Below are 24,822 nucleotides of genomic sequence, written 5' to 3'. Positions count from 1 at the left end.
GTTTGTGCACTTCTTCTTCTGGTTTGACTCACTAATTATGACAAAATGGAATAATACTTATGAGAAAAGCTGCCTCTAAGCAGAAAAAGAAACCACTTTTGTTCTCTTTTATTAACCGTTAGCTTCGTTTCTGTTTTAGACGTAGGCCTGAATGTTTGTTTTCTTGTAAATGAGAATTGTATTTATTTATTTATATATTTTAAGCAAAAGCCATTAAAAAATAATACAGTACTGGTTTGGACCCATTTTTGCTTTTAGGCCTTTAGACATGCTCAGCAATAATACTAAGGTAGGCCATAGCATTTAAACTATTCTCACTTAGTAGTAAAGGGGTTCAAAGTGTGCCAAGCAAATATCCCCACACCATGACACCACCACCACCACCAGTCTAGCTGAAATAAGGGCGGATTTATGCTTTCATTCCAAATTGTGACCCAATGATCTAAATGTCACAACAGTAATTGGGACTCATCAGACCAGGCAACATTTTCCGGTCTTCTGATGTCCAGTTTTGATGAGCCCGTTTGAACTGTAGTCTCAGTTTCCGGTTCTTAGCTGACAGGAGTAGCACCCGGTGTTTTGGAAGTACATTTAGGTGTACCTAATAAAGTGCATGGAAGTACTGTCTCTTATTGCTTTTTTAAGATTAAAAATAGGTGGTTTTATTTTACACCTTGACCACAATTGAGTAATCTGAGTGTGAATTAAATAAGCACCGCATCAGTTAAACATTCATGTGTCTCTCACCCCCCCCCCCCCCCAATCACTCCGTCTAGGTGCTTTGTTGCTGGGTGGTTTCCTGTACAGCTGGCAGTTTCCCCACTTCAACGCCCTCAGCTGGAACTTGAGGGAAGACTACTCCCGTGGTGGCTATCGAATGATGTCCGTCACCCACCCTGCCATGTGCAAGCGGGTGGCCCTACGGCACAGCCTCGGTCTGATCGGTCTGTCAACTTTAGCGCCCGTGCTGGATGTCACCACCTGGACCTTCCCCGTCATCTCCTTACCCATCAACCTGTACATCAGCTACCTGGCCTTCCGGTTCTACCACAAGGGAGACCGCAGCAGCGCCCGAAAGCTGTTCTTTTGCAGCCTCTGGCACCTGCCCATGCTGCTGCTGCTGGCACTCACTTGTAAAAAGTATAGCAGTAATCAGGAGGGCGCCGCTCTACCTCGGGCCTTTTTACCCCTCACATTTCCAGCCAGCTAATTTCATAGATAACCCATGACATCAAAGACAGCTGTGGGACCCTCATTTTAACCACAATACTCCTTTAGTGTCTTACTTCAGTTGGATGGGAATGTGATCGGTGCTGACTTCATATCAGGACATGAGCTGGAAGCGGTAGCTGAATTACAGAAAACACACTGAATTATTACATCAGGTTGTAATCATTTGAATGTGTGTGTACTTTATATATATATTCTGTATTTATTTATAACGGGGCCCACTAGTTGATCTCTCTTTTACATGACTGATGTTGACATACTGTAGAGTATAAATTGTACAAATGCAAAAATCAAATCATCAAACGAAATGTTTTATTTTCAGTCAGTGTGTATAAAAACAGGACGAATCAAAGTTTATCCGGCAGCTGCAGCATAGCAGTTATGTCGATTTTTGCTCGACTTTCACTTGATCCCTGATACTTGACGGTTAATAGGCCTTGTTGCGTTTTGCTTTTACACTGATGGGTCTCGATTCGTTAACACGATGCTTTAATTCCACATGGTTTGCCTGCACCAAAACAAAGGGAAGGCTTTCACCCCTGTAAGGAACAAGGGCAAATGCTCTCTGACAATAAATACGCCATGATCGTGATTCTGTCTTTTGTGTCATCATTTACTGTGTGTTAATAACTGTGCATGCAGTTGGTTTCTCTATACATATTTAAAGAACACACACGAACTGCTAGCACACCTCGTTAGGTGTTGCTGCCTGCATGATGTATGGATTTAGGTTTCAATTAAAGCCTTAGTGGGTATGCTCACTTTCAGAACAAATCGCCATCCCTCCAATGAGCTCCATTTAGCAGACCACCTCTGCACCTGTCAGTCAGCATGTGCTCCCCTTCCGCCTTTTACCCCTAGTTTTGGTATTTGGTTACATTTCCATCACCGCAGTCGGTGAAACAAGTGCCCCCTTCCTCTCGCTGCCATCCTCCTGCCATAAAAGGGGGCTGTAGGATTTAGCCGTGGCCGAGAGACCTGAAACGGCTCGACATCCTCGTAAAGCGCCTGACCGGATACAGAGTTTCATATCAGAGGGCTGAAGGAGAGCGATTGAGCCAGCTGCTACAGTTGGGGTGGGGTGAGGGGGCACACAACCTGTGTGGAGATTGAATGTCTTTACCAAACCTCACGGCTCAAAGTGATGGCCTGTTGTGGTTTACACGTGTTCATATAGAGATCGAGTGGTGAACCTCGCCTTGTACCATCAGGCAAGATAGTTGAAGTCTTATTGCTTTTTGTGTTATTATGTCCAGCCGTTGCTCCGAGTATAGAACAGTTTTTGAGTTTCTCTTCAGATTTAAGGTAAAAGGAAAAGAAAAATGTTTTGTTTAAATCATAGTAATTACCACTGAAAATCTAGGGAAAGTTCATTCTCAGGAGGAAATGTATAGAAGCTATTTAAAATTGCAGAAAATTAAAATAAACCTACTAGCTAGATTTTAAAAGAACTTTATTGGTTTCTCAGCAAAATTATATATGTGCCCGACTCTTTTTTTTTTTTTCATTCCTGTGTGTCACCTTAAATATAATTTCAAATATTTGATTGTATCCAATAATGTAAGTTCTGTAGGGTTTAATTGCTGTAGCTTTAATGGAGGGTGGTTTTAAGGAGACTTTATTGTGGTAAAACTTACAGTAGACATAAAAAAAGAAAAGACTGTTCAAAGCAGGAGAATTAAGATGTCTAAAGCGAAGCTAGAGCAGCTCTTTAAGTATTTGATTTCCAAGGACACCACAAGCTTCTGTTAGTAATAATACTTTACATAAAAGCTGACTCCTATATTACATAATAGAGTACATAAAAGCTGACTCCTATGTTACGGGGCATTTTAAACTTTAGATTTATCACATTTACTCAAATGTAGAATGAAGAAAAACTTCAAAAAGGCTGTGTCTATTATTATTTTATAAGTCAACAATATTTTATGAGTACTCTTCTCCCTTATTTCACTCCTCTCCATGCATAAAAACATGGAGGTCTCTCTTCTTCCCCATTGCTGATATCAGCCATTAAATCATTCATGTGATTTGCCAGTTCAGCGCGAGTGGGAGCTTTCATGCCAGAGTCAACAAAGTGAAGAGCGAAATATGCATCTGTAAACAGGGGAGACTCCCTGAGCAGCAATCTGCAGTCCAGCCCGGTGCAGAAAGCTTTCATATCCAGACTGAGACTCGGATCAGAGGAGGAGGGAAACGCTGTGCAACAGCTCGGATTCCAGGACTCTTCATACTCTTCAAGCGCAGAAATCTCAGGATGAAGGATGACCTCTGGCCTCTTTTCAAAGGTTGGTTGTTACAAAACAGAATCCAAATAGCTGCATTAATCCTAAAGAAATATTTAGAGTGAAACTATACATCCAGCGCAGTAAAACTACATCCAAAAAGTACCCGCAGGAATATGCTATTAGAGTAAAAAGTGACTCTGATGCCATGGGGAGAAAATATTCAGTAGGCTACGATAAACTCGCCGTGGAGCATCAACACAAGCAACAGGTCCTTTTACTGCAATGCCATATTTTTTTCCACCAGGAAAATTACTCATATTTATATATTTAAAAAAAATAGATCTGCTCTTAGAAATGCTCTGTTTGTGCGTCACGTTGCGGGCTCGGGATGATTATATTATCTTCAGTTCTTATTACAATTCAGGCCGTTGTTGCGACGTGGCTTTGACTCTTGCAGTCAAAACTTTAGGGGGGGGGGGGAAATGAATCGTGCTTGTTCGTGTGTAATAACACGCATGAAAAAGAAGGCTGCACAAATCATTAAAAAAAACCCACAATAGTTTATCAGTGGGTTGGCTGTTTCATAAAAGGGGCTAAAATACCGCGAGGTTTAAATCATCGATCTGTTTTGAGTCATCTCCAATCGAAAAGCACTCGGTGTCCCTGTTCTCCTCTCTTTTTCTCTAAAATGAAAATTTAATGCATGTTTCCGATACTCGATGCGTTTTATTTTCTGAGTTTGCTGAGCTTTGGAAGTTCTCAGATAAAAAAACAAAATCATAATAAAAAATAAATAAATAAAATAAAAAGCATGCCTTGGTTTGGAAGATGGCTGAACTATGACCAAAAAACCTCTCCAAACAAACTATATTTTAAAAGTTTGCCTACATTAATGCGAGGGATACTTTTTTTCAAGAATAAATTAATAAAGACACCTTCATGGCATACTTTCTTTAAAAGTAAAATAAATAAATAAACACACGAAAAAAAGATTAATAAATGCAGATTAAAATCGTGATTTTCTGCTTCTCAAGCTTTTGTCAGAAGCAGGATATTAGAATAACAAAGCCCGGGAGAGCACTCATGTTGGATTATCGAAGTATTGTTTCCTGCTTTGCATCGTTAATTAACGTGCTGAGTACTGAAAAAACTGCAAAACTAAGTTGGAGAACTAAGCAAAGTTATTGTAATGCGCGAAAAAAAATCCAATTAAGACACACGTTTAATACAAAGGAAATATACCTGGGAGTTATAGGCTAACTATTATTATTATTATTATTATTATTATTATTATTATTATTATTGTTGTTGTTGTTGTTGTTGTTGTTATTATTTAGTATGTCATTGTTAATAGGTTCTATTGCTCTTTATGGGGGGGGGGAGGATTGAAATTTTTGATAATATGTACAAAATATCAACTAAATAATGAAGTAACGCTTCCTGTTTCCAGTTCTAACCGCCAGCACTGTGCCCTCCTCATTTCTTCGCATTCACTCACAGTCTGTGTCATTCAAATTATGTGGTTTGTGAACTGAGATTATTTTTGCACTGTTTATGTAGCCTATAGACATTTTTTCACCACCATTTTTTCATATTTCTGACAACATTAGCTTTGGAATTCGTAGTTGAAAAAAAAAACCATTTTGGAAATAGATGGGGGAAAAAACTGTGTGAACGATGAGTGAAACATTTAAAACTTCAGCTAATTGAACTCTTTGCCCGGTGTGAAAGTTTTCCAAACTCTCAGCAGAGTCCCGCACACACGCCTCATTTCCATACCCAGGATCCCACGGCCGGACTCGCCCATGCTCCCACCTGATTGGCCCGCTTGTATCAACATAAGCCTTGCATATTTATCTCCCTCGCGGCTATTGGCCGTTGCCGCCGTCATTCTCGCGCGCGTCTCTGTATAAGGTCTCGCGCTCACCCAGGAGCTCGTGCAAACCTGAGATGAGGCTCACGCGGGGCTGTGCTGCGCCTGTCGCAACTCAACACTTTCCCCAAATTTAAGCACCCTTGTGATTATCGTTTCCTCCATGCCTTCTCATTCCTGGATGCACCGATCCCTCCGCTTTTATTTAGGCTAGTTTATTTGTTTGTTTTATTTGTAGGGTTTATTTATTTTTAGTTTTTTTCATGAGCATGTGCTTAATTTTGCAAGGATTGCAAAGGTGCCACCGGGAGTGAGTTAGGCAATATGCGCCGCTGGGATATGGTTTTCAACCGAAAGGCTTATGGAATATAGCCTGATTTTCCACAACCTGTATGCCTTCTGGTCCAGCCCCGTGAAGAAGAAACTAATACTGCTCAGCATCATGTTTTTAATCTGGGTATACATGCTGTACTCATGCGTGGGCTACTGTTCCACCATGCCAAGTTTGGTCGTGGAGAGTTACCGGGGCAAGGAGACTGGTTCTGCGGTGGGCAAGAGGACAGAGAGCAGCAGGACGGACCTGGTGTCCAGACTGCTGGCCAAACCGCAGCCCTGGGAGGATATAGAGAGTGACTATGAGGAGCCGTCCATCAGGACCGCTGCGTCCAGAGACCTGCTCAATAACGAGCTGGACTCTGACAGAGCCGAAGACTGGGACGAGATGCACGGGGAGCACCAAAGAGCCCCGGAGCCCAGCGCCATGTCCAGCTTCTCCAACGGCTCCGGGAGCAAGAAGCTGCCGCAGGCGATCATCATCGGTGTGAAGAAAGGAGGGACCCGGGCTCTGCTGGAGTTTCTCCGGGTCCATCCTGACATCAGAGCCGTGGGAGCGGAGCCTCACTTCTTCGACCGCAACTATGACAACGGGCTGCAGTGGTACAGGTAAAACTAATCACCGGGCGTTTGTTTATCTGGATGCAGGGCGAATACACTTTTCCGGGGGAAGAAACTGTACGAAAGAATTTGCAATGCAGTGCAGAACAGCGATGCTGAATTTATTTAGTAAGCCAGACAAACAAGGGTCGGAAAGGCTGTAGATTTTCTTTAAAGTGCGTCAGATTTAGAGGTTGCACACAATTTTTTGTAAGCTTGTTCATTTTTCAATCCAACAACATTTAAGTCATTTTTCTTTTTTTAAACACAGCTTAATCTATTTACTCATAAATTGATTTATATGTCACTCATTTGGAGCCCATCAAAGCACACCAAATTCTAACAATTATCCAGCAGGTTTTGAGTTTATTTCACAACTTAAACCTTTAAATAAACACACGGGTTGTTACCTCCGCTTTGTTCTGTATGTTTACGTCCTTTTGGATGTCGGCAGCACAGATTAGGCATTTTTAATTAACTGTTAATTTTGAGGGTTAATGGCTTGCTTTTTTCCCCCTTCCATCGCGTGCGTAATTTTGTTTTGAAAGAATCGAAGAATTGAAAGCGCATTATGTAGCCTGATAGAGATTACGGTGAGATTGGCGTGTTTCTGCGATGTGCAGTGATCTCTGTTGGACACAGTGCAATATTGCACCTCCACGGGGATGCGTACTCAGGCTTGTATGTCAGATTCAAACCTACTTTTTCAGTTTCTTTGATTGAGTCGTGTTATTTTACGACCAAGGAGAGGTTTTAATTAAATTATTTCTCATTTATTACGTTTGTTCGGGGTACAGTCAGGTCCTGACCGACCTTTCTCCGTCGCTTATAGTGAGCAAATACGGACAAATTTCATACTACTCAGCTACAACGCCTTGTGAAAAGAGTCTCGAAGCACAATTCAAGAAAATCTGACCAACCTCACTGTGTTAAGACCCAGTTAAGAAAAAGGCAAAAAATCAGTTGATTTGTTAGATCAGGTTTGGAAAATTAAAAAAATCTCAATATTATTACATGTTTGTCCCGTGAAATATTTTACCTAGTAGTGTTTGTTGCTCTGAAAGGGGTTCAGCTATTGTTATGTCAATGGGCTTAATGCAAGTAAATGGCATGTAAAAGACAATGAAAGGATTCTTTATAGAACAAAAGCCATTTACCATCTTCAGAGGTCCAGTCTGAGATTATCCTGGTCACTTAAGTGTTAATATAAGGAGCTGAGGGACTATTGAGCTTAATGACCATACTTGGCAGGTCACAGCACAGACAGACTTAAAAATATATTCTAATACTAGTTTTACACATATTTTGTTTCGTTTTAGTTATATTTTACTTATCTTATTTTTATCAGTGCTCAGGTATTTTTTTTAAGCTATTTTTAAAATGCAGGTAAAGTTCCAGCTGTTCATTTACCAATGGTCAACTGATTTTATTGATTTATTATCATTTACTAATTGATAAAATGACACCTACAAATGCAATGTTATTGTTTACGTTATAATCACGCTTTCAAAAACATTTACCCAATGTGGTTAATTACCATCTTTATTTATTTATTTTTTTAAGTTTAAGTTTTGTATGAATATAAAAAAAGCAAAGTTCATCAAAAGATTTTACACTTTAAATTGTGATCACGTCTTTGTGATTTGTTTTTCATGTGCTCGCTTTGATAGAATCATTGATTTATTGCAGCCAGATTAACTGGTTTGGGAAGGCGGTTATTTAACTGACTTCCAGCGACTGCATGCCCAACTTTTCTTGTATGGGGAAATGTGGAAAAGTACAGTCAGCTTTTAGACTATGAAATTCAATACTTTTTCAAAACCATGTAAAGAAATCAGGACTCAAGGTTTTGTGATAGAATTTTATTATTTGTTGATTATTTTGCATTGGAAACACAAGCTATTCGACAGCACTGGAGCAGTGTACACTCCACATTATTTTTTGTGATAAAGGCGTTTTATGCTTTGGAGGCACATCTAAACAGTGCTTATGTTAAACAAAAATCCATGAACTTTTTGTTCAAGTTCATTCAGATTGGTAACAGCAAAACCTGTTATGAAATACTTCTATTAAAGAACTGCAGTGAGGAGTGAACATTACAGTGAAACAGCTGGTGTAAGCAGTCCCTGTAGTGAAAAAAAGGGTTTCTTTTTCGAGGGTGAGGATGGACAGAGAAGGGAAATTATACTTAATTCATTGCTGATCCCCCTCACTGTCCCATTAGAATAAAATACTGGAGACAATTTGGCAATTTGGGAGGGGAATACTGACATTTTCCAGACAGAAGCAAAATTGTGTGGCATTGAAATATTTTCTGTGGGAATGTGATCAGAGATCATGGTCATTTATGGAGACAGTTATGTGTGTGTGTTTGTGTCTGAGTTGTGTAACGTACCTCTCATTGTTTGTTGATTTGCACAATCTCCCTGTCATGCACCATTGTAACTAGCTTGCACCATCCTCGCCTCCCCCAATGGGCACGCATTTAGCGTTGGAATTCCACCAAGTAAATGCAGCCGCAGAGAGAGATAGAGAGAGCAGAAAAGACTCGGGCAGGCAGCGGGAAGAGAAGTTTCAAAATGAAAGGAGGTGGAGATAACAAGTCCTTTTGTGGATTTCTGATGTTCTTTGACAGTTTTTAGTTGTGCCAAAGACAAACACATGATTCATGCTTTTGACCGAGGGGTCCTTGTATCAGGAGGTACACATTTTCGCAGTGAGGTCATGCATGAACTAGCCCCGACGAACACACACGCACACACACACAGAAAGAGTGACTCAGAATTAAGCAGGCCACTGTGACTGAATGTGAAGAGGAACATTGGTTCTTTATTTTCTATTTGCACCTGTTCCCTGGAGTAGTGTAAGCGAAACCGGTGTTATCTGATAATAATTTTAAAAACATGTATGCTTCTCTATAGCACACACATTAATGGCATAATTGCAGTAAGGTCATTCATAAAATAAAAAACTAATAGCTCCCAAAGAATAAGCACAGGGAAAACAGTGCAAGTGCTTTTTTTAAATTAACCACTTTCATTTTTGTGTGATTTTTCACAGACTGGTGTAGAACAAAGATAATTAGCAAGCAAACGTTTGTAACTGTGTTTCACTTGATGGAATAAAACAATCAGAGAGAAGTGACAGGAACGCTCATAAAAAGTTGGAGTGGTTTGGCTTTTTTGAGAGTTTATAGAAGTTTGTATTGAAGTTTTTAAGAAACTGCGAATAGCTTAAATCAGTTTTTTCCCTCAGTTTGTATGATCTTGTATGTCACCTTGAAACATGCTTTAACTCATGCACATTAGCTGAAGGCCTCTCTCCTTCCACACCGACTTTGTTTTCTTCAACTTGCAGTATTTTATTTATTCCTAACTCTTGTTGACTACAGTCCTCATCCCGCCCTGTCAGTCTGTGGTGCATATTGCTCTCTTCATATCCCATTTAGCCGTATTTGCTATGAAGGGGCTTTGATATGTAATTACTGTGCTGTGGTTTTGCTGTCGTGTCGCGGGCTCTGGTCTTAGCTCACTGTCAGGCCCAGGCACTGTTGACGCTGTCGCTCCTCCCTCGGAGTGGCTTTAGCATTAAACGAGAAGCTGTACACATGTCGGGCAGGGTGCAGTAACATAGTTTACGGCTATATAGTGGTATGTGTCATAGGTTTTCATATTGTGGTGTTAACTTGTGCTATTACTAAGCTCGTTTTAATTAGAACCTATCAGAGGCTGTCAGCTGTTTGTTCTCCGCATGAGAATTTTTAAAAAGGTTTGCTTCTGGTTGTGAGTTTAAAGAAGTGGTGTGTCGAAGTAAAGTAATATAACAGTTGGATCGCACACTTCATGTGATTTGCAATCAAAGGTGATTCCAGTTCTGTAGAGATTGTTCTGTCTGAATGGGTGCCTTCCCTGAGCAGGATGTCTCGCTGGTCAACCTTTGTATCGAGTCTGTGATAAAACACCGTGGAGGTAAACGGACTTAAAAAGCAGTGTCAGTAAAAGCTACTTACAGCACCACAAAAGGACAAGTGGAGCATTGTTGAAAGGGGAACTTCCTTTAAAAAAAATGAAAAGAAACCAAGTTCCTCTATCAGACTTAGGATGCTTGCGGAAGTCTGCACTGTTTGAAAGCCGTTATTTATCTCTACCCCCACTGCTAGTTCTTGAGGTGGAGTCAGACTGCATCTCTTGACCATGTCAGAGACGGTTCTGGATGGGTGCACGTCCTTTATCTGCTCGCCACAGGGGAGCTCCTATTTCCATGTAGGTGACCCATCCACTTTCTGTTGCTACTGACCTCACCCTCCTTTCTTCCTCTGAATGGCCAAAAGGGCCACCTGGTTCTATAGAGCATCATTTGACCAACAAAACATCGAGTGCTAATGTTTGCATACACGGGATGTTTTAAGAAAAGTCAGTGGGTACGTGGACGTGTTGTTCATTCAATACATACAGCGTTATTGTAATAGGCTCAGCTGTGAAACCACAAATAATCTTCAGTTGATGTCACAGAAGACTGAAACTGTCAGACATCATACACAAATGTCTCCATGGCCTGACCCCTCTGGGATAGCCAGTATTGATTGGTCAGGCTTGATTGGAGGTAATGTGTAGAGGTGGGTTAAGAGCCTTTGACTGAGGTCAGACCCACGTCTGCTTGCTGACAGGGTCTGTGTGTTGACCATCTGCAGAGCTACAGAAAGCTGCTGGAAGCTACAAGCCCCACAGGGGATCTTACAACGCTTCATAAACAATCGCACGACAGCAGAAAACCTACTGAGTTATGTACAGGAAGACTTAAAAAAAACATTATTTTTAAACTGTGTTTGATAAAAATCAAGTACTGAAAGTTTAAGTGGCTCTCATTCAGATGGAGCTGCAGTAAAGACAATGCCAGATTCATGATTAGATACTTTGGCCCTCTGATTGTTTCCTGATTCCTGGAACTCCACAGTTCCTCTGGGAATGAGCGCCCGGCCAGCCAACCGTACAGCTGACAGCAGGTTCACATCCTCTGCTCAAATCCTCAATAGCAGTGGCCAACGTGAAAACAAGCAGTTTGAAACTGTGCCTCCGTGTTGGCTAAACTTCCACCTTCAGTTCCCATATGGGTGGATTATTCGTCAGTGGCACCCTGTTTCTCATCGGTGCCTCCCAGTTCTTCCCCCAAACATCATCCTCAAATCTCTTCCTTCTTTTCCAGTTTTCCAGCTGCGCACTTGTGTTGCTGATGTACAAGAATGGTGTCACATGTCATACTTGGTTTTTACATTTCTGGGTGGGGCTCACTGCAGGCCTCGATGACCAGCCGTGACCCACTACCAGAGAAGGCTTTGGTCAGTGTAGAGGGGCGAGGGAAGCCCTCTCCTCTTTGCCTAAGCTGGCGTAGCCCGGTCAAGAATACAGAGTGACCTTGGGGGAGGTGGAGAAGCAGGGAAAAAAGGCAGCTTTTATCCCCAAATTACAACCGGTTAATAGTGAAAGGGGAGACCTGTGGAGAAGGGAGTGGCAGCGCTGTGCCGTGGTGGTTTGCATCCCCCATCCTTCTCCTGTTGGTGTGCAGAGAACACTAGCCACACCAGTGAAGACAATATAGCTGCAACAGACAGCAACCTCCTGCTGAATCAGAGGATAAAAGAGGAGGCTGACAGGAAGTTGCTGTCAACATTTGACTCAAATGGATGATGCAAAGAATAAGAAGACAAAGTCATTCAAACAAACACAAATAAACCCACACAAACACATTTTTAAAAGACACATTTTGTGGCATTGTTTTTTTTTTTTGCAGTTCTGTATAACAGGAAGGTTGGATTGGGGGCTATGTTGGAGTGACTTAGGGATTGCAGTGCATGTAGTAACATCTGTGTAAGTCAGGACTGGCGCTGCTTTGTTAGATGTCAAACTCCTCTGGTTACACAATGCCAGCGTGCTATGCAAAATCACACACCGGGGCGGCATTACACTGGCTTGTGTCAGTGTAAATAAACAATGGCATCATAAAAAGAGGCTTGAATGGCATTGATGTAAAATCTCTCTGTATATAATGCCAAAGTAATTCAAGCCCACCAACAATAAAATGCAAAGAATTCAAATGAAGTGGTCTTGGAGCAAGGAGAAAGGAAGCTTAGGATGGAGAAAGCGGTATACAAACCCTCCCTCTGTGTTACGTGTGAATTAGACCCTTTTTAACGAGGTGATAATTTGGATGTTGTTTTACATGTCAGAACAGAACCAGACATCCTCCCTCCAGAGTTAATGGTCAGTCATTGCTGCTAAATAAACACTTTCTGGCACATTAAAAAGGTTCCCCTGGAGGCTGCTGGAGACAGACACCCGTATACCATTTTGTTAATTATTTACTGTTACTCTTCTAAAGGTAGGTTAATCAGGTGAGTCTTATGTCCTTTCCAAAGGAAAGGAAAAGTAATTTAGGAGTGGGAGGAACGGAAAAAAACTGATGACGGTAGACCTTTACAGCTTCACTTGTCCCAGGTATTAAGTCCCAGAGGTAGCCATTAGGGTGTTGGAGAGCGAGCCTGCCTGTGGGAGAAAGGAGGACACGCTTTCTCTCTTACACTCACTCACACACACACACACACTCACACACACACACACACACACACACACACACACACACACACACACACACACACACACACACACATACATATAACACACACAGAAAGAGAATGCAAGGAAGGTCTCTCGAGGTTTCCATTAGCCTGGCAGTAAAAGAGCAGAGCTCATTAGAAACCTTGAGCTGTCTCCCTCCACCTTGGCTGCTCGACACTAGTCACTCTCTCCATTTAGATGTACTCCCAGTGCTGTTGGGCTCTCGTAAGAGCTGTAAGAACACTTCAGCTCACCTCTAAGACAACCTGGCCAAACTCTACTCAATGCCAATTATTTTTCCACCACGTGCAGTTTTTCTCTTCCTTGTTTAACTGATCTAAAGCTGAAAACTGCACTCAGTTACTTTAGAAGCAAAAACTACTCCTCCATTATCTGTAAGTTATATTAATATTACTGTAGCGGTTATGTGCTAATTTAACACCAAAACACCCCAACAGGAAGTCAGATATTAAGATCTTAGTGAAGTTTATTTATGAAAGGTGGACTAAATTTTATTTGCTGAAAAAAAGATGAAAAGCCTGATGATTTCTAACTTTGTGTGAAGAGTGCCATCGAAATAAGACTAAAGATAGTTTCCAAATCGGAAAATTTAGAGCATTCTGTGTTTTGGCATGTCTGTTAAATTATGGATGTGCGCTGGCATTTGGAAGCCAGAAATACATCAAAGTGAGCTTATCACGAATGTGTTTAATCGCAACATTCTTTTTTTTCCTCCTAAATACTGCAAAATTATTAATTGCGTTGCTATTTTTAGACCCTGGCAGCACTGGAAGCACTTGCAGAATTCAGGAAGGTGACTTGACATGTAACATATTTATTTACTAAAACCACGGTATTTCTCTAACCCTAGCAAAGCATAACACATAACCACCAGTTGGAATCTGGATGGAAACCCTGCTCTTCTGTGTACTGAGAGCTCTGTTTGCCCACCTCCTTAGCGAAAAATGCCTCTGAATGGAATTTATAGCAAACAATGCAGCAAAACATAACTTAGTTCTATAAAGCTGAAGACAGAGTTATTGCTTGGAGATGTTATTGTATATTTATATAAAAAAATCTATCCTTTCAGACCAAGGAAAAGAGAGAGATTAAAGGATAAAAACTGCTTCTGCCACTGTTTCCATCTCGGAAAGGAGTAGGTTAATTGTCATGCTATCCCTACTCAGTATAGCTAATTATATGTTTGCTTGGGAGGCAGGCTGTCTTTAGGAATTTGTAAACCATTAACCTGCAGCAACAGCTGCAGTGTGAGTAATAGAAGCAAAATGATAGAGCCCAAACACACGCAGAGATGGTTTTGGACTTGGTGAGTGACATACAGTAGACAGGAAATCCCCTCTTTCTTGCACACACACTTTGTAGTTCACCTGTCTTCAAAAAGGTGTGCAGGCAGTTACGGATGACAGCCAATTCAAACAGGATGCAAAGTAGCTTGCTCGCTCCCTCTGTCTCTCTGTGTGTGACTGAGTGTGCGCCTAGGGAGTGGGGGTGGTGGCACGTAAGTTCTTCTTGAGTCTGTTTCATCTTTTATTCATCTCTGCTGTAGCTAGATCAAGGAGTCATGTGCCTCTTGGTGCATGTCAAGCGTCAGGAAAGCAGTCAGAATGGCTGATTCTGACTGCACACCCACACATCAACACCCAGATATGCTTAGACACACACAGAGTAGGCAAACACTTGCTCCTATACACAAACCGAGTCTTCACCTGCAGCTCCCCGTTGTTGTTTGCCCCGTTGTTTTTTCTTTTACGGTTCACTGGTTTATTTCATCCCAGCTGTCATCCAGTCGCACCCTGATACTGATGGAGTGGTGGAATGCGTGGCTAGCTCCGGGGTAACACCTTCAGCAAACACCCCAAGCAAACACATTAATTAAAGAGGATTACTAGTGCTAAACAAATTTTGGCTAGTATCACAAAGTGGAGGCTTTCACAGCGTGTCCGTCTGATGGCTGACGCACACGCAGCGAGTAGCTTGATTGCTGTGGTGGTGTCAGGTGAATCATCTTGTATCACATGTCAAACAAAGTGATGAGATGTAGTCTTAAGTGATGCTTAGATGATGGGATCTTTCACTTCTTTAAGGTTGGCCAATTAAAGCTTTTTACTTTTTTTCTTCTTGGCCGATGCTTTTAAAAGCCCGAAGGAGGAAAAATAGGACAGCACTTGCGAAGAGTTGCACATTCAAAACGGGAGGAGTTACTGCTACTTTCTTCTCCCCGCCATGCCTTTCACCAACTCCTCTGTTTTATTTATGCCACATGGTGGGCTCCCTCGCTTCGCTGCAGGGTTATTAACACTCAGTAATTCTAGGCAGCCGCCTATGGCCACAGGCCGGTGTGGTTCCAGGCCTGAATAATCTCTGCGGCTCCACACATTCCAGTGTTGTTTTCCGAAGGTGCCAGATAGCAACAAATGCACTTGAAAACAGATTTTCCGAATAGGAAAACTTATAGTTAGTTTTAAAATTGAATAATTTGTGCTTGTCACGCCTCTGCAGCGCTACCCATCATAAGGTAACCACGACAGCATCAGAGAAGAATGTCTCAACCTCACTTAAGTATTTTCAGGACATTACAGAGGGGGGTAAACATGAAGCCCATGGCATTATATGTGGTGGTTTGTTCTCTATTTATTTATTCTGCTTTACTTGTGTCTGATGTTGCCTCCAAAACCAGGCTGGGTATGAGCCCAAACGAGTGTGCATGGTCTGCAAACCGCAAGGCCTGACTCCCCTTCTTTCCCACTTTCTGTCTTTCCCTCTCTTGTCGATTCACATTGTCTCTGTCATTCACGCTCCCACTCCTACACACTGTTTTACACACACATTCCTTCTGTAAGAGGCGCTAAAATGAAGAGGAAAAAAAAAAGCTCCACATCAGTGAAGTGCAACTCCCTGACTTCAGCTTAAAATGATGGATGGACGGGTTGCGACGGTTGGGTTAACTGTTTTGTTTACTTGGAGGGTCAGGATATTCCCAGGCTGCTTTGACATAGCGCAATGTCTTGATGGAGTTCAGGGCCTAGGAGTTACATTTATCAACCAAATCAGGACTTCAAGCCCAGAATTTCTGTGTCAAAGTGTCACAGAGCTCTGACCAGTTTGTCCTCTGCAATCTGTGCTGCTCTGAGAAAGATTAAAATGCTAGCGAATAATTACACCCTGACCTTTTAGACCCGGCTGTGGAACCTTTGGCTATTTCCTTTTTGTCCTTCCTTCCGTTCTTGATAAGACCTTGTTAGCAGAAATGCTGTGATAAATGTTCTAGGTATGACCTTGAGTCAAGACCATGGGTACTATTGTTGGTGAGACGGTGGGACTTTCTAAACAGAATCGCTTTTTAGTAGAGGAACAGGGATAGGGGTGGGAAGTGGTCTGCAGTAACTCCATTAATACTGACAGGCACTCTTGACAACAGCATTCCCAGCAATTCGGAGGAGGAATTTTGCTTTCAAGCAGCACTCCTCCTTTTAGCTGCAAGATATGCCCCATCCCATGCAGGGTCCTGCTCTCAAGGTCTGAGTGTGTGATACTAGGCTAGCCTGCATTATTAATCCCTTTAGCAGACAGAAGATTTGGAGGGGCTTCCACTCAGCCACCTTCTCTTTACAGTGAAACCATTATGCACTGAAGCCAGGCTGTTAATTTGAGGTTGTAGCATGACTTTGGTCTGTGTGAAATGTACATGCACATATGGAGACTTACTCAATAGTATGGCCAAAGGAATGTATAGTTTTTGGGGTTCCCAAAGATATATCACCATCAAACTGTAAGATAAAGATGCACACAGACACCTTTCAGCCTATACTCCTGCAAGATCTCATCTTTAAGCAGGGGTGTCTGGCTCTTCTCAGCCAGGAAATGAGCTGTCAAAAAGCTCTAAGTGACCACATACTAACACCTGGACTCCTCTTCGAGTGCTTGAAAGAGAGACCAGATGAAGCTTCTGCGACTCCATTCAGAGCACTCCTCCCTCTCTGCATTGGAGTGGCCATAAACCATCTTCTTTATTCTTTTAATTTACAGCCAAAGCCATGCTCTGTGGTAAATATAATGTCAGACTCCAGGCACTGTGGAGCGTATTTCAAAATGTCTGGCTTCTGTATGTACTTAAATGCTACTTTGAAAATATTCCGTGAACCAGCAGAGCCGTGCATGCTTGCCTCCCTCAGTAGCATCTGTAGTGCGCATGTCGTGTAAACATGTTGCTTACTGCTGTTTCATAGCATGCAGGCTACTATGAACAAAACCCTCATCCATGAATTCTTTCATATGCGTTCGTGATGCACATGAAATGTCCTGCATTTCCAAATCAGGCTCAAATGCTTGTTGTCTCCTGGGTTGAAAAGATGGAAATAGGAACACTTTGGACTGTGAATGAACAAATGGCTTTCGAGATCCTTATCATCAAGTAAGGAATAAAGATGTGTCTTTGTATTTCCTGAAAATGCTTGTACGTTCAGCGCATTGGTTCATGAGAGGGTCTCGGAAGGAGGCCCTTGGAAAAGAAAGGGAGCCTTTCAGTACCTCTTCCCTCATTTCCTCCCTCTCCTGCTTTATACTCGTGAAGTGTCACTTTGCTATCGGACTTCAAGGCCTGATTGCCAAGGGTCGAGTGAACCTTCTTAGATCACTGGAAAAGAGACCGGAGTGAATGTAAAGAAAACTCAGCACAAAGTTAAGTGCTTGATTCCTCTGAAGTGCCCGATTTGTTTGATTTTCTTACACTAGTGTATGCTGACAGGTTAATTGAGCCTGTACATAAACATGCTTAGAGCACTGTACAGTGTATACTGTTGTATACTGTTGTTGTGGGTGTTGTTACCTCCCATGGGACGGTAATACTCACTCCAGGGTATTCAAGCCATAGAAATCAGAGTGCATTAGCTTTAAATGCCCACGCGAGTAAAGCCACACCCTCCCTTTTTATGGTCGATACAGAATGCCCTCCGATTTGTCTGTATTCAAATAAACAAACCCTAATTTGAGATTCAAATGCTTTCAACATCCAGACATGTGAGATAATTGAAAACCTTTTGTATCAAATATAAAATCGACAGACGCACGCCAAATAGCTTTTTTCCTTTTGTCTTTGAGCAAACCAGTCATTTTGTCAGGGATGCTGTGAAACAGACAGCTCAGTGGCAGCCCGTTATCATTGAATCAAATGTGACAGGAGGGAGGCAGAAACATCAGATCGAAATAACCCTCATTCTGAGCTCTGATGGGATGAGGGCTCTTTAAAGCGCAGGCCAAAGGGCCGCTCCGCTGGCCCTTCTTTGATGCTGTCATGTGACAGCGGCTTCTGCTTTCTGTCTTATCACTGTTTTTAGCTTACCTGTCAACTTGGAATTATTCTTAATGGAAAACGATGTCCACACACACACACACACATAAGTATATATATGTATATAACAATTTCAAAAGTGCCACCAAGCAAAGAATTCTTTGTGATATACTATATGAGGTCCAATAAGTTATTTGGAGTGTTATTGTTTCCTATAAAAGACAAGAGTTGCTTTTATCTAAAGGGGACAGGGTGATGTTTGCAGGGCAATTTTGGCACACGTTTCACTTAAGAGCTCTCCAAACAGCTTCTCTTGAGGTTGAGAAGGATGGCGAAGTGCTCCACTCAGGCCCCAGTAAGCACCCACCCTCCACTTTCTGCCCCCTCTCTACCCTGCCCCCATCCCCGCCCCTGTGCCCTGACCACTGCCCTGCTCACCCCTCCGCTCAGGGACAAAGGCTCACTTTCAAAGAAAAGGAGGAAAAAAGAGGAGCCCGGTGTCACAGAATTGCCTGTTTGCTGACGGAATCTTTAAAAGCAGCACCTCATAAATCAAAAGAGAGCATAATAGGCATTGTTTTTCCAAGAGCTACTTGTCCCACTTAAATTCCCCTCCTTTTCTCTCTTTTCTCCTTTCCTGCCTTTTCCCCTCCGGCTTCTTTGGCAGAGAGAGTGGGCAAAGTCTGAGGTGGAGATTTTTTATTAGGGGGGCCCTCTTCTTGTGGATTTGGCGCCTTTTAGGGGTTTCCTCGCCACTTTCTGACCATCCCCTAGTTTTATGCTCCTTCAACCCCCAACACTTGATTTTTTTTTAGGATTCCCTGAGCTTGGATCAGCATAATCTATCACTATGCACATTGTAACTCAGGCCTCCTCCCTATCTCCATGCCACATTGTCGTGTTGAAATCGGATTAGCTCGGGAGCCATTTGCCTCTTCTGTTTGGCTCTGAACTCTTTTTGTATGTTAGCACAAGGAATGACAAAAAGCTTGCAGGCAGTATCACCATTGTGCATCGAGAGAATGAAGAATGGCATGCAGTTTGACTCAAGCATGTTTGGTTTATACTCCTTGAGGAGATTCAAGAGGTGCTTTTCAAAAACGTAGCGTGTGTTCATGTGCTGTTTGCATTTATACATCCAGAAATGGCTTGCTGGCGTGCACGTTCTGATTTCAACAGGCTATTAATGTTTGGAAATAAGCTCGCTTTTCCCTCTCGTTTGCTCCGTTCACTCGACTGATGTGTCAGTAATCAAGATGATATCATCATAATTAGATCACAAGCACTGCATTAAGATTACACAAATGCCAACAACATTTCCATGAGACATTTTAGTGATTACCCAACATTACCCTGGGTATTTTTTTTCCCCTCCCCACTTTTCAACCTCGTGCGCACTGATATGTGCATTGACGACAGAGAGCTGATGTTACATGAATTAACCACGAGCTAAATGGACATGAACTAGATTCCAGCCTTTAGAGTATATTCCTGAGGAGCAGATGGAGGTCTGGGAACGAATCAAGCATTACAAATATCTAAATGTACCGAATGTCTTCAGCCTTTGTCACCTGTAAACATATTGTGTAGGATTACAAAGTGTTTGAATGGGATCTGCTACCATAGTACTGTCTACACAATGGGCTATTAGTGTTCTGGCCTTAACAACAAAGGCGAGCTTCAGGCTACAACAGCCTAACAGGAACCTTATCTGTGAGAGTGTTTTCCCTGATAGATCAATGCCCTCAGTTATCTCTCCCTTCCTTTGAATGATTTCAACTGCTTTTTCTTCATTCTTTGTTGGGATGTTTTATGTCTTGAATTTCAGCCCATTTTGTGTGTGTGTAACAGTCCTTTGAATCCTTTCCATCCAGCAAAAAACAGAAACATATTTGATCTCACGTACATTACACAGGCTACTTTTTCTCCCGGTCTGGGGGCCAAACAGCGAAAAGCGATCCACATCCCAATGTCAGTCAAACCGCTCTTATCGCCTCCACCATAATCTAGACTCTGAGTTTGGCCACTAGTTCTGAAATCCGATGCGGAGAGAGCAGAGTGCGTTCACTTTTCCTTCAAAACCAGTTGTTCCCATGTACCTCTTGATTATATGTCTGCATGTAACATATATGTTTAAAGCCCATTTGCCAGTTTTCGCACAAAACCAAAGCCATTCTTGTCAAAAAAAACCTTTCTGAAACAAACATCATCATCTTTCTGTGGTGCTGCATTTACTGGGGGTCCAGTAGGGTGGTAGAGAACCGTGGCCATCTATACCTGAATCAGCAAGGCAAATTTTTTGTGCCTGTTTGCTCCATTGGGCATATCAAGAGATTTTGATTAAATGTGACCACTTTGAAACATATCCAGCAGTGAGGTTTGGGGAAAAGCAACTCAGGGAAGACACATCAGATAATGGAATCTGCACATGCTGTGAGTTAATTTGGAAAGAAAATACACTGTAAGGCTCATCAGAATTATTCACAATGAAATGAAATGAAATCTTGCCCCTTCTAGGTGATCTGGGTGTTGCATTTGTCTTCTCAACCATGCAAGTCTGTGCAAGGCTTAGAAAACCTAATATGGTTAACGAGAGGATTGGTCACATTTAGAAATTCCTCTAGTTGTTTGATTCTGGAGTAAATAAAGGTTTTCTGTTTTTTCTCAGAAGTGAGATATCTCATGAGTGAGTGAGCTTGTTGATGTTGGAGAGCTGCCTGCACTAATAGGTTTTCAAGCCCTATAATAAGGCTTTACAGGCTTAGTGAGTCATTGATTGCAGAGCACAGTACACTCCATCAACTTGATTACATTATGCAAGAACTTACTGCATCTTACCCTTCTCCTAACCTTCTTTTTGGGCCTGCTTTCTTTTTTCTCTGCAGGGAGCTGATGCCCAAGACCCTGGAGGGCCAAATCACAATGGAGAAAACTCCCAGCTACTTTGTGACCAGGGAAGCTCCTGCCCGAATCTCCGCCATGTCCCGGAACACCAAGCTGATCGTCGTAGTGAGGGATCCTGTCACTAGAGCTATCTCCGACTACACACAGACACTGTCTAAGAAGCCTGACATTCCCTCGTTTGAGAGCCTCACCTTTAAAAACAGGACTACAGGGCTCATTGACACGTCATGGAGCGCCATCCAGATTGGCATCTACGCCAAGCACCTGGACAACTGGCTGCAGTACTTCCCCATGGAGCAGATCCTGTTTGTGAGCGGCGAGCGTTTGATCAGCGACCCAGCTGGAGAGCTGGGCCGTGTGCAAGACTTTCTCGGGCTCAAGAGGATCATCACAGACAAACATTTTTATTTCAACCAGACCAAGGGATTCCCGTGCCTGAAGAAAGCAGAAGGCAGCAGCAAGCCCCACTGCCTTGGAAAAACCAAAGGGCGAACCCATCCAAACATTGACCCTGAGGTGGTGCAGAGACTACGAGACTTCTACAGGCCCTTCAACATGAAGTTCTACCAGATGACAGGACATAACTTTGGCTGGGATTGATGTGAAAATGACTTTTTTTTTTTAATTTTTTGAGAAGTTGTCTTTTTTCCTCTGTAATTCAAAGGCAAGATGTGGAGATATTGTTATGTATATGTAAAATGTACAGAAAATCTATTTTATAATAATTTATTTTTATTTCTAAGCAATTAATTCACTAAGCTGCCTAACCATATTTGTACATAACATCTGACCCACGTGTTGTTTTTAACATTCCTCGTTTTTATTTTGAATTCTCATGCTCCTCCCTTGTGGTCCTGTAAACTCAGTGGATTTACTGGTGCTTCATAATGCAGATAATCAGCGAAGATTGAAGCAGAAACTAGGGCGGAAAGTGTAGAGGCACCATATTACGGGTACAGAGTGCTCACAGAGAAGTGGAGAATCTTCATGTATACTTACATCACACACTTTACCTTCATCCTCTTCATACCCTTTCTCAAAGCCATTCTTTTTTAAGGTGTTTCACATCCTTCTAGGTTTTTCATGGTGCAATTTTCCTGCTCTGTCATTGACCCTAAGCAGCACATCTCTTGTCCCATTCCACTCAATAACAGGTAGATCAATAGACCTAATTGATACTCATCGTGTCACTCATGCTTAAAGTATACAGCTGCCCTTTCATTCTCAGTGCTCCTGCTGCCTGCTCTAATGAATGGCCCATCCATCAAATGTTAAATCCTATCCCGGACCACATAAGGGCCCATGTTAACGTTATGCTAATCAAGTAAAGGTAACTGGCAGATCGATCGAGCCTCTGCTCTCTAGCTCCACATTTGAAGTAGTGTTGGCTGGTAGCCAGGCTTTTGCCCTATCTACTCAGTTCAAAGGTCACACAAAGTCTCAATCAAATTTCCTTGAGAGGCATTTGATTTGTTGAGGAAAAGAGGAGTTGGTGCACAGCGGGTCACAGGGACAGCGCGTCCTATTTTCTTTTCTTCTTCTTTGCGTGAGGTAGCAGAGGCATATCTGCCTGAAATCGAGCATAAAGATAGAAAAGATGACAGAGAGACGACGGCAAGGTTTCGCCTCACTGAAATGGCACTTCTTCAAACAGAAGTCCACCAGGCCCCATCTTAGATCCCAGACTAAACAGATCAAAGGAACAGGAAAGGTTTTTGTGAAGCACTCATAGCACAGCAAGAATTGCCTCAGGCAGGGTTTCGGTGTCTAACCTCTTGTGTCATCAGAAAACCTCATGTGCCATCATCCATGGCCGTTATACTTTATGCCTTATTCACTCTTCTCAAGTCTCATCTCTTCAATCTTAACACTCGTTGCCAAAAAAAACTTCATGTCGATATCATGTTTCACACGGCTTAGTCGCGATCTGCTTTTGTCCCCGGCATTGCTTCTTAGTTTTTGTCTTTCTACTTGAATTCTTGATATGCAAGAGTGAGAAAATGTGTGGTGATCATCTTTGAAGTGATGTCTTTGCAGCGGATGGTGCACCATCATAAGGGCACGGGGCTGCTTTCACGCTATGCTACGCTACGCTGTGCTATACTAAGCTATGCATGCTCGGTGTGGCATCAGTTATGAAAATGCAGGCATGATGGAAATTAATTATTAGCGCCCAGAGAAGGGTTTTAATGCGTTTATGCAGAGCTCAGACTGAATGTAGACAACCTATCCACACAAGAAAACTCATTCAAGTCAGACTGCCATTTAGTGAAAAGTCAAATCTGATTGTCCTTATTAAAATAAGAAAATGTTGTGCCTCTTCAACTGTTGGATCCAACACAGTTAGCCTGCTTGCGTTAAAACAGGCAACCACTTATTCTGCTATTTCTCTTATTTTCCATTTGAAACCAGCTACCTGGTTTCACCTCAAACCAATGGTTGCTAGCAGGGGTGATTGAGGCTTGCTTTTATTCTGCCTGAGCGATGGTACTCCTAGTGAGAACGTGTTTGAAGAAAGCCTTCATCGCCTCTTCTCTCCTTAGTGCAATGTTTGATTATTAAAAGCATTTATGGTGACCTCTTTCAGCAAGCTGTCACGTTGTTGAAGAAAACTCGGACATTTTCCTGTAAGCTGATGGGAGTACTGCATTTGACTTCTGTTCATTTTTACTGAGGGGATATCTGAAAAAAAAAAGAAACAAGAAAAAAATAAAATAAAACCCTTGCACCCATGGGTTTACTCCCATGTTGCTGCATCTGTTATGGTTGAGTTTTATTCAGCCTGTTTTCAGATCTAAAAATGTTAGAAATGTTTGTCTTATCCACATATTATATGTATTTAGTCTAGCAGATCTGTATGTACAAAAATGAAAAAGACATGTAAATCAAGTATTTTGTGGTATGTACATCAAAGGAATTAATTTTACACAATGCAAGAGCAACATGGAGCAGATGTTTCTAGATGATTAAATACTGAACATTCATAATATTTCTTTGTATGAAGAAATAAATAAAAAAATATATATTTTACCAAATCTTCTGGTGCTTGACTTGTATCCTTGATTCTATTCGAGGACTACACCATCTGCATACAGTACTCTCATGAATACTGCATATTCTATTACATACTACATCTTTTCCATCAAGTGGTTTTATCTGTGTATATAGTTTTAAATAGAGTAATTCACCAAGCTATGTTATTTGTTTAGTATTTTCAGTGGCATGAGGTCAGACAAGACAAGCAAAGTGGAAAAGAAATTAGGAAAACAGCATCAAAAAAGACATAGTAGGTACACTAAAACAGATTTTATGGTTAAATGTCCTTTTAAAGTTTAACTGCTTTATTTTTACAGTTTCTTTTTCACGAGTCAGCTTCAGCCAGTCATGATATGTTCTAAGTATATGGCTTAGCTAGCTACACTTGTGAAAACTCAAAGTCAACTTTGTTGTCAGTTCTGTAATATGTAACTTACACAGGATTGTAATGTCGTTTCCATGTGCAACTAGAACGAATAAAAAAATAAGAAAACAGAGCACTGCAAGAATATGAGGTATAGCTATAAGAGATCAACACATGAATATGAATTACACAAAATATATTAAAGCCTCTTTATTAAATTATTGCTGTCTATGTATAAAAATTGGAGGTGTACAGGCATGCTCAAAGTTACATTCATTACTGCAATTCTTTGTATAGAAATACAGAGTATAAATGAAATGGTTTCTTTGTTTAGA

At 41.8% G+C, this 24,822-nt stretch overlaps 2 protein-coding genes across 2 annotated transcripts in view; both read left to right on the top strand.

Annotated features, from left to right (window-relative positions):
* Positions 1–1,822, top strand: part of cox10 (cytochrome c oxidase assembly factor heme A:farnesyltransferase COX10) — a 35,613-nt gene extending 33,791 nt beyond the window's left edge. Inside the window, exon 7 of the mRNA XM_004556702.3 lies at positions 777–1,822. Within this exon, the coding sequence (XP_004556759.3) occupies positions 777–1,210 (434 nt within the window). The 3' untranslated portion in view covers positions 1,211–1,822. The remainder of the gene's footprint in view (positions 1–776) is intronic.
* A 3,574-nt stretch (positions 1,823–5,396) lies between these two features.
* Positions 5,397–24,122, top strand: hs3st3b1b (heparan sulfate (glucosamine) 3-O-sulfotransferase 3B1b). Its single transcript, XM_004556701.4, has 2 exons — positions 5,397–6,273; positions 21,069–24,122. The coding sequence occupies exons 1-2, from the start codon at positions 5,693–5,695 to the stop codon at positions 21,685–21,687; spliced, it is 1,200 nt and encodes a 399-aa protein (XP_004556758.2). The 5' UTR covers positions 5,397–5,692; the 3' UTR covers positions 21,688–24,122.
* The last annotated feature ends 700 nt before the right edge of the window (positions 24,123–24,822 follow it).

Source organism: Maylandia zebra, linkage group LG8, assembly GCF_041146795.1.
Source record: "Maylandia zebra isolate NMK-2024a linkage group LG8, Mzebra_GT3a, whole genome shotgun sequence".
NCBI lineage: Eukaryota > Metazoa > Chordata > Actinopteri > Cichliformes > Cichlidae > Maylandia > Maylandia zebra.
This window is presented reverse-complemented; position numbering and strand designations above follow the sequence as displayed.